General features: G+C 43.8%; 1 protein-coding gene across 2 annotated transcripts in view; it reads right to left on the bottom strand.

Annotated features, from left to right (window-relative positions):
• The window catches only part of RBL1 (RB transcriptional corepressor like 1), a 19,425-nt gene extending 9,675 nt beyond the window's left edge, over window positions 1-9,750 (bottom strand). The window contains exons 1-10 of one of the 2 annotated variants that reach the window (XM_010722225.3): window positions 9,539-9,750; window positions 8,414-8,478; window positions 8,193-8,321; window positions 7,922-8,082; window positions 7,164-7,213; window positions 4,272-4,458; window positions 3,298-3,464; window positions 1,603-1,715; window positions 995-1,098; window positions 447-584 (exon numbers count right to left, since the gene is read on the bottom strand). In XM_010722225.3, the coding sequence (XP_010720527.1) occupies window positions 447-584; window positions 995-1,098; window positions 1,603-1,715; window positions 3,298-3,464; window positions 4,272-4,458; window positions 7,164-7,213; window positions 7,922-8,082; window positions 8,193-8,321; window positions 8,414-8,478; window positions 9,539-9,717 (1,293 nt within the window). In that variant the 5' untranslated portion in view covers window positions 9,718-9,750. Of the gene's footprint in view, window positions 1-446; window positions 585-994; window positions 1,099-1,602; window positions 1,716-3,297; window positions 3,465-4,271; window positions 4,459-5,427; window positions 6,058-7,163; window positions 7,214-7,921; window positions 8,083-8,192; window positions 8,322-8,413; window positions 8,479-9,538 lie in introns of those variants that run through there. The other variant, XM_019622129.2, reaches the window with a different exon arrangement.
• Window positions 9,751-9,756: the final 6 nt, after the last annotated feature.

The following is a 9,756-nucleotide window of genomic DNA, read 5'->3' on the forward strand; positions in this document are numbered from 1 at the left end:
TTTTTACTCCCTTTGCCAAAGGGGATCTGGAAATGGACAGCAAACGTCCTGTTAGCAGAGATTAACTCCTCGCAGGGTGCCTTCAGGCCCCTTCTCACACTGAGCATGCACAGAAGGGATGCACAGAACACATGCCGTGTTACAGCCAGGAAGACATGAGCAGGTCCATCAGATTCAGCTGGGCACATGAAAAGAACTAGAAGTTTATTAATAGCATGTTACAGTGAAGTACCATTTACGAAAAGGTTGACTTGCTTTAAATTTCAGCTTCAACTCAAACATTACACATCCCAGGTAACGTTAAGGACAGGCAGAATTTATAATAGGCAAGGTACATGTTAACATCTGTTTCTCTCCTACATGACTACTAGGAGAGCACCACCCTCTGAAACTGCCAGTCCAGTAACGTGCCGCTTTCGGTGCAGACGTAGACAGTATGTATTTACCTTGTAGAAATAGAATGGCCTCAGGTCGAGCACTTCGATTATCCAGGGAAAGGTGCGAGGAGAGCTGTATGCAAAAAGCACGATCTCCAAGCAGCACGCCATGAGGGAGCGGTGAAACACATCTTGTTCCAAGAGAGCCTTAAGAGATGAGAGAAGATGCCAATGACCTGAGCTTATGGAAATGGAGGCACATGTATGTTAAAAGCCTTCTAGGCACAATCACAGGCATCTCAGTATTAATCTAAGAAACCCCACGCTCACAGAGCCTACCAAAAAAACAACTTTTTAGGGTGGGAAAAGACGGGATGATCTTTTAAAATCATTATTATAAAGAGCATAATTACTATAAGAATATAATTCACATAATAATGGCAGATGTCTACAATTTTCAAAAGTAGATTACACTTAAAGGAGAAACACATGGGACACGTGTAGCATTAACGATCCATGTGGGTTGCTGTCTGCAGACTGATCTGTACTGGAACCATCTGAACATATCCCCCATAGAGGACTTATGAAGTGTTCTCTTTTGCAGGTTCTTTACTTACAGTCATGTCCTTCCCATGCAGTCTTCGCATTTCTTGTACCATTATAGTCTCCAAGATCTTATAGTACAATATCTCTGCCAGTTTTAATCTGTTTACAGCAAAATCTGAAATTTAAAACCAACGCTGATGAAGCCCTGTGCTGTTCCCACAAATGGCCTCAGTCTGCACTGACCCGTACTTGGCCTCCTCTAACAAAACACAGCACACACACACACACATCCTGCAAATGCAAACAGCATCCTTTGATACATGCAAGTCACAAGAGCAGCACGCTATTCTAGAAATACTGGAGAGGACAATTAATATTTATACTGAAGTCATTTGGAAACAGTTGCAATGCATTTCCTAGTCATATTCCACTTCCTTCAGCTTTAGGAATACAAGTATACAATTTTTGTTAAAATCTCTAAAGTTTCAGCACTCTCCTAGTTATCTCATTTTGAACTGTAACTCTCTTAATTCTGTAATAAGATATCATTCATCATGGTGTCGGCAGCAATAATTTTCTGATTGGGAGTGCTGACTACTAAGAAGAGTTCCCCATGTATTGAGACAGCACACAGCTGAACTTTACGTTCTGGAACATCCCACGTGTTTCACCTTCCTACCTATATGAGATCCTGGCAGTTCATCTGTTGGCTGAGTGTAGCTATGACAGAACGCCTCCCCTATTTCTCTCACTCTGTTCATGATGCTTTCTGCAGGGCTGCGTGCACAAGACCTGCAGGAGAACACAGGAAGCAAGCCTTGGCCATGTAAGTAAGTGTCCTGTTCCCATGCAAACAAACAAACAAACACTGGTTTTCCTGAGCTTTCTGTTAGACAGTAACCCCAATATCATAAATAGCAGGGGAAACATCACACGGAAAGATTGTTTCTCTCCTGCTGTACAGATTTTACAGTCAATGTAGGAGAAATTGAGAGCACATTCAGGAGAAAAATGTATCCAGTAGGAGCAAGGTGTGAGAGTTTTCAGAAAACAAAAGCAAGGCAGAAGGGAACTGATGAACCCCCATGGTCACTGCTGGGAAAAGCACCCAGAGAAGCTCTACGTTTGGAGATGTTCTTTCTGAATGCCTCCATATTCAGAGGACAGTGGCTCAGTACTGGTAGCAAGTGCAGACACTGAGTTATGCTGAAAAGTCAGCACTGCAACGATGGTTTCCTCAAACAAAGCTTTCTAATTGATTAAAAAGTTACTCTTACAAGGGATTTATATCTGAAAGAGAGAACATTCAGAAGCATGGACCATTCCAGAGTCAAAACCACAGTACTTCTATTCCTCCCAGTCAGCCAACGCATATCCCAGTGTCTGCAGAACTCATGTGCAAGATGAGCAAAGCACTCGATGCATTTATTATCAGAGGCTTTTCTCAATGCTTATCTAAGTTTTAATATTTACATCTACTGACAAGTTATTACTTGAATGAACACGTTTTTCATTAGAGATTACAGACGCATTTGAAGAGGATGATGGAAATAACATTGGACTTCCATAAGACACCTGCCAAATGGAAATGCATCCTTCCAAGCATTTGTAATCCCAACTTCTAAGAACATCTGTTAGAAAGACCTTCAGAACAGACACAATTCCAAAGATGAGAACTAGAATTAGTATCTTCATCTATTCATGAAGGTTACTACAAAACATTACTTTTACATGTCAGATATTAAGTGCTAATACTAAGTGCCCATTATTACTAAAAATAGTAATAAATAAAAAATCCAGAGCCCATACACCACTATTCAGCAAGACTCCAATTCGTAGAGAGTCAGACAACTGCCCAACAGCTCTATAATTATGTATTATTAAATTTTTACTTGTTATGAAGCAACACTGGTCCACCTTTTACTGCTGCACTGTTTGCATTTATCTGCTTACACACCGTTTTTGAGCATGTTTCACTACAGTCAGCACACAGACGTGCATCTGGGAGGCTAAAGCTGATCTGCAGAAAGAGTGCTGCTCTCAGAAATGGTGGTGAGGAAGGCCTGGGGCTGCCTTCAGCAAAAACTTAGTAATATTTCCCAGTATTATACAGCTGCTGAAAGAGACGAGGGAGAAGATGGTGCTGGTGACCCCTCAGAGATGAGGGGTCCAGCTCTCCTCCAGAAGTACAGACCATTTAAAAAACAATATTCTACTTGATATCAAGACCCATTAACTGGAAATAATAGAGAAACACAAGCAAAAAAAATACACAGCACCAAACAAGAAAGTGCAATCTGAGAAAGAAAGCAGCCCCAAGCACAAAAAGATGAGTCTGCAGTTGTAAGGGAACAACTGCAGTGGATGTACTTACTCAAAAATAGCTATAAGCAGGTCACTAGGTGCATTTTTCAACCCAGCCACAATGTTCTGCAACCGACTCACACTTTGTGTGGCTGAAGCAACAGGAGTGATGACAGCTTCCTTTTCTCGTAGGTATCTTCTTCCAGTCAGCGGAGTTGAAGGTGCAAATGACCTTTTCTGAGAGAGATGGATAATCAATTAAAAAACCCAACAGAAGTGGTGCAAAAACAGGACCTCTTGCAAAACCAAGTCTAAGTTTAAAATAACACAATTAAAATGCTGCCAAAGAAAGCTGCCAAATCTTCTGAAAAATTAGTTCCTTTTTCCAATGTTGGGCTCCATAAATACATATAATCCTCTTATCCAAGTTTAAAAGTATTAGTTGGGTATCTTCCCATACACCCACTTCATTAGATACAGTTTACATTTTTAAACACAGTGAAACACCAACTTTGCTTATAGCTGCTGTTTGTACCAAAGCAGAGGAGTCAGGCTTTGGTAAGTTTCGTGTCTTGAATGCTATTTTTCATAGAACAGTATACAGTTGACTTTTCCTTCATCAAAAAGAAACACAGGAAAACACAACTTAATCCAGTGTAAAGGTTTCATGGTATTCTTACTGGGTAAGCAGCATGAAATAGCTCTAAGTTATGGAGATCTCTCTATTATATATAACTCTAATATATGGAGGTCTTAACTACCTACACCTTTTCCTGGACAAAATAACACTGGTTCACCTACAGAAGTGCTCCCAACCCTGTTCAAGGAGCAGTTATGTCCTGAATTAGCAAAGGCAACACCACAATTTCTCTTAGCAAGGCTGCCCGACTAAGCCTGTGAGGGACATTCACCTTCTTCCTCCCAGTGAACCATTCAAGGAATGCAGCTGTTCCAAGTCATCTCAGGGATTCAAACTGCATACGACGGGAAAACCTGACTCCAAATGAAGGAGTACTCCACACGAAAACAAGTTACATGAATCACCTTTTCGAAGTGCTGCTGCAGGTGACACTCCACGTGAGCTCTTGCTGCTGTTTTCCCCACTTGCAAATCTGCAGGAAACTTCCGAGGAGTGCCAATTTCTTCCTCAGCATCCGCTCCTAGGAAAACTCTCTCATCAAAGTCCCCCACTGTTAGAACATACTCTTCATACTCTTTATTCAGCGCTTTGCTGGAAGAGAAGCCAAAGTTTTACAGCAAAGGTTAAACTTCTGAACAAACACAAAAGTGAAGCCAACACAAACTCAAAGCTTCTAATGCTCTCAGTAGCAGTACAGCTTGTACACGGAGCTCCCCTACGCGAGCAGCCCGCTCACAGCCCTCCTTGGCTGCCTTCAGCTCCAAGCCTCCCACAGCAGCACACTGCACAGCCTGCTCTTCACCCACCAGTGCTTCATGGAGCTATAGAATCATGGAATGGCCTGGGTTAAAAAGGACCACAATGACTACCTAGTTTCAACCCCTTTGCTATGTGCAAGGTCACCAACCACCAGATCAGGCTGCCCAGAGCCACATCCAGCCCGGAATGGCTTGGGTTGGAATGGACCTTAAAGATCACCATGTTCTAAGCCACCTGCCATGGGCAGGGATGCCCATGCAGTGCATTAATCTCAGACAGTGCTGAAATCAAGGCATCAGGCTCCGCAGCTGAATTGCTTCACACACACAATATGCACATATATAGAATCTGGCTTTTCTGAACAATTCTCCCATCTGCTGATCCAGAAATGTTGGGATCTTAGACTGAAACCTGCCAAACTGGGACGCATTTGCTTCAAATGACATTCACCAACATGGGCATCTTCAGAATTATTACATTTCCCTTACACTTTCCTAAGGAAGTAGAAAAAAGAACTGCCTTTCTTAGATGGTAATTAGCATTAAATTAGTTCTACACACTCTACTGTGTGGAAACAGAAGAAATACTCTCAAAGGTTTTGAAAACCTGGTAGATACACATGGAACATGGGACCAAGAGACACTTGGTGATGTACTCCAAGGCTGCCACAGCCTTTTCCCCACTTCCATTTCTGTACCCGTTCCCTTCTGTGCTGTAAAGTGAACTGACATAAAATCTCATAGCAATGTGTATAGAAAATGGAACCACTCTGGGCTGGGAATGGAAAGAGATCTACTATACCAGTGTTGGTATCCAGAAGTCTGATTTTTGCACAGGGTGGGTTCTGAATTGTACACGAAAGCACTGTGCCCATGCAGTGGGCTGAACGACATTTTGTTTTTTTGGAACAGAGCTTGGAGCCACCTGTGAAATGTAGATATAGGGCAAGTCCTTCAAAAGGAAGAGAATCTAGATGCGAATGGAACTGTCTCCTTGGGGCAGTGGAAGTCTAAGTGCAGAATATAAAATGCTGACAGAAATTCCCAAATCAAAACAACTGCAGACTGACTGAACTTTGTTAACATCAGGTGGAGTTGTGTCTCTCTACTGCTGCTTAACTATTTCCCAGCAAATCCTGATTTCTTTGTCATGAGGAACATGAATGAGTTGAACTTCAATATGTTCCACTGTGAAACTCCACGAACAGAAAACTCTTCCTGATAAGAAGTCACTGGGCTTGCACAGGGAAAAAATGTGCTTCCACCTCAGACACAGGCAGTACTGAAAGAGCCCATCAGAAGTTAAAGCTCTGTCCAAGCAGAGCAGCAGGGGCTGTGTTAAGTCTGAGCTCTGCTTTGGCTGCCTGGCGCTCAGTGGCATCTTCCCTCAATGGCACAGAGGAAGGGAACTGAAGCTTCGGTTTCCTCGAATCACCACTGACATACCACGATACTGAACGACTCCTTTGGTTTCTTGATTCCAGCTAACCTGTGTGTGGAAGAGGAACATTTAAACCTCACAAAGTCTGCGGAATCTTCTTATTGGGCAAAGACATAGAAGGCTCCTTCAGATGTCATTTTATAAAGAATAGGGAACACCACCTTATTTGACATGACAGTAACTGTTAATACTATTACTCTTTAAGCAGGAATACTAATACAGCTCACTGCTCCAAGGGGATCAGAGCAGCACTTCTTTATCTCAATGTGACCCGCACCATTACAGCAGGGCAGTCACTGCTCACACTTCTCAGAAAGCAAATGGCTCAGTTAAACCCCCCCCTTGCAAAACTGAATTATCAGCTACTTGTGGAAGAGGAAAAAGCTCTTGATGGGATCCAGAACAAAGCAGAAGTGATTCATCTTTTCATTTAAATTAGTTTTGAGAACTAAATGTTAGAAATTCCTGAAACAGCTCCGTTTGCCTCCCCAGCAATGCTCCACTCTTTTCTTGTGGTTTTGCAATTGTTGCTCCTTTTTCTTTTGAGCTCTCCCATTGCACTCACAGATGTATGCACTTAACTGGAGACTAATAAACAATCCTAAATACTTCCCTATTCACATACAAATATTGAGATACGCATAGTAACACATTCATGAACTTCAGAGCTTTGACTTGCATCAGACTACACAAAAGTTAAGAGCTGCCAGAACAACACAGCGTAATCTATGCTGGAAAAGACACTAAAGATCAAGTGCAGCCATCAGCCAACACTACTGAGCCCAGCACTAAACCACATCCACACATCTGCAATACCTGTAGGAATGCAGAGTGCAGCCCTGCCCTGGGCATCCTGCTCCAGAGCCTTAGCACCTTTCTGTGACCTGACATTAAGGAAGAAACTCTGTAGCTCACCCTCTGATATTGGAGGTATCTCAGACCCAGGAAGTATTTAGGCCAGTAACAGCATTGGTTCTCAAATTATCGAAAGCAGTGAGATACAGTAAGATACGGAAAACACGAGATTTAGCATTCAAAGACCCATACTCAAGAAATGAAACCCAAGTCCACGATTAAAAACACACACTATAACTTACTTATTTTCTGTAAAATTGCAAAGATCCAACAGACATTCTCCTTTTAAGATCTAAGAATAAAAAAAAGCAAAAATATCTTACATCATAAATCAAAACCGTTCCATCTCTAACCACGTGACAGCAAGACGGTCCTTGCCAAAAGCACAGTGAGCATAACCACACTTGTCCTTTTGCCCAGACCAGAGCAGCACAATGCTGGTCGTAAGAGGCACAGGCCAGCCCAAAGCTCAGCTCTACCCAAGCTGTAGTAAACGCACAGCTCAGGAGCAGTGCTGCTAGCTCTGCCCCCCGGCAGGGAGGAAGCAACCTGCTGTGTGACTACAGACATCTCCATGGAGCTTGGAGAAGTTCTCCAGGAGCAAACCTACACAGAACACCTGTGATCCCAACCTCCTCATTCAAAGCACTGTGTTTACCCCAAGACACATACTAGGGCTCAGACAAACATGACAGCTGTTCCACAAAATAACATCTTAAATTAAAAAAGCTGATCACCCACAATGCAGCTTCCATACTGCCAAGAAAGTAAGGATCTTTCACTGACATAAAAAGCCATAACAGAGGGGACCCTACAGCACACATCATTAGAAGGGAGAGTTCAGTTCTGCTCCCGCTGAAACGCAGAGCAACAGATCTGAACCAACACGACTCCACACGCCTACCAGAGCACTTTCCTCCAGCACATGCAGGATTTCAATGCTCAAGACAAGACCATCTGTAGAGACACTATCACACATCCTTCAAATAGTAACACACACCTTCCTATCGAACAGCTTTGAAATGTATGGCTTGAAGTAGTGCTCCTTTATTCCTTTTGCTTCCACGAGAAGCCCATCATGCAGCTCACACAGCGTGGCAATGATGCACGGAGGGTCCTCTGAGGCTTTCATCTCTGGTGCATGGAAGTCTGCTGGTAAGCCTGGGAATGGGAAGGAGAGGGAAAAACAAAATGACGACCAACTTCACTTAAAAAAGAATAACCAAAGGAGCAAAGTGTATTTCATTTTGAACAGTCTATCCCCACCATACCTTTAAACGACGGATTTAGCAAATCTCTGCGATTTGGGCATAAAATGGCATTTGCAAAAACCAGGTCCAAGCAGCACAGAAGTAGATGATAGGAATTTACTAAATCGTCACCAATCATACGGAAATTACCTTTAAGAGACAGCACATCACGTCAGGCAACCCAACAGAAGTTCATAACTCAGAATGCATGAGAAACATTCAGCTGCAGAACACAAGCCTACCCTTAGTGTACACAAACAGGGTCCAGCAGAAGTTGAAGAGATCCTTAACACCACACAGCACCCGCCTGTCAACGAGAGGGGCAGGAGTCAGTCTCTGCTTCCAGTACTGCTTACCAAGAGTTTCTTTCTGCTCAAAACAACAGTCAGAGCCATCACATCACAAGTACACATCAAGGCACGCTGTCAGTTGGCGGCACACAGAGCAGCTCTCACTGCAGCCTCCTGGATAGCTCTGCACAGCTTTTTGCACAGCATCACCAACTACTCTGAGCCAACAGCTGCCTGTGGTTGGTGCCCCAGGCACAGCACCTCGGTGATGTTGTAATTGTGACAGGAGTCTCACAGAGCTGCATGTAGCACAATGCTGAGGGCTCCATCAATTGCAGTGCACCTTTCTCCTAAATGTTTTATGCATCCTTTCAAAATATGCAACTACAACTCGCACTGCAGCTCTTCTGGTGAATGCTCCAGAAGGAGAGATGAACCAAAACCACCCGACAGAGAAGCTGTGTGCTCACACTAGTGAATGCTGCTCTGATGAAGGTACACAAACAGAGTGCACAGACATTTCTCCTCATACAGGCGCAGCAAAACTGGTTGCAGCAGCAGCAGCTCCCTTCCCATACGTGTATAAGGAACTACACCAGAGCGGGTTACCGTAAATTACCCCCTCACATCCAGACCAAAACAGCAGAAACCCCCAGCACAGAGCCAGCTCGGCTCCCTCTGCTGAAGGTCTTATCCTCACCAGAGCTACCAGGGACAGCCATGCAGTCAATGCAAAACAAGGATGAAGCCCTTTAATTAAGAAGTGCTCCATGCATCAGGAAGATGACACCACCAGTCACTGTGTGTCATACAGGTGAGCACGTTGGCTGCAGGTTTGCTCCCACAGGTGCTCACCTGGCAGTCACATAAAGCAGCCGCACACTGGAGCCCACTGGTGCAGCACTGTGAGGAGTGCATGGAGGGACAGCAGCCCGATCTCATCCACCACCTGGGCTGCACTGAGCATCCCTGCACGTCTGCTCAGTCACTTCAGAACTCTATCTTATTTTTAAAGCACGACTAGCACTCTCATTATTTGTAAAACTGTTGTAAAGCCACACGAGAGCTCCTCAATACCTCTGCTTCCTGCTCCGTTGGGGTTTCGAAGTTTCCTCGTTAGGGTTTTGAAAGATATCCAAAAATATCGGTTCAAACTTCCTGAAGATGACAGTGGACACCTCGAAGTTCCTCTCCAGCCTCTCCACCCGCTCCCGGAACTCCTGCGGCACATTCGACATGTCCATCCACTTCTTCATTTTGCTAAAGAACTGAATCAAACTTAAAAGGAAAAAAAA

Source organism: Meleagris gallopavo, chromosome 22 (genome assembly GCF_000146605.3).
Source record: "Meleagris gallopavo isolate NT-WF06-2002-E0010 breed Aviagen turkey brand Nicholas breeding stock chromosome 22, Turkey_5.1, whole genome shotgun sequence".
NCBI lineage: Eukaryota > Metazoa > Chordata > Aves > Galliformes > Phasianidae > Meleagris > Meleagris gallopavo.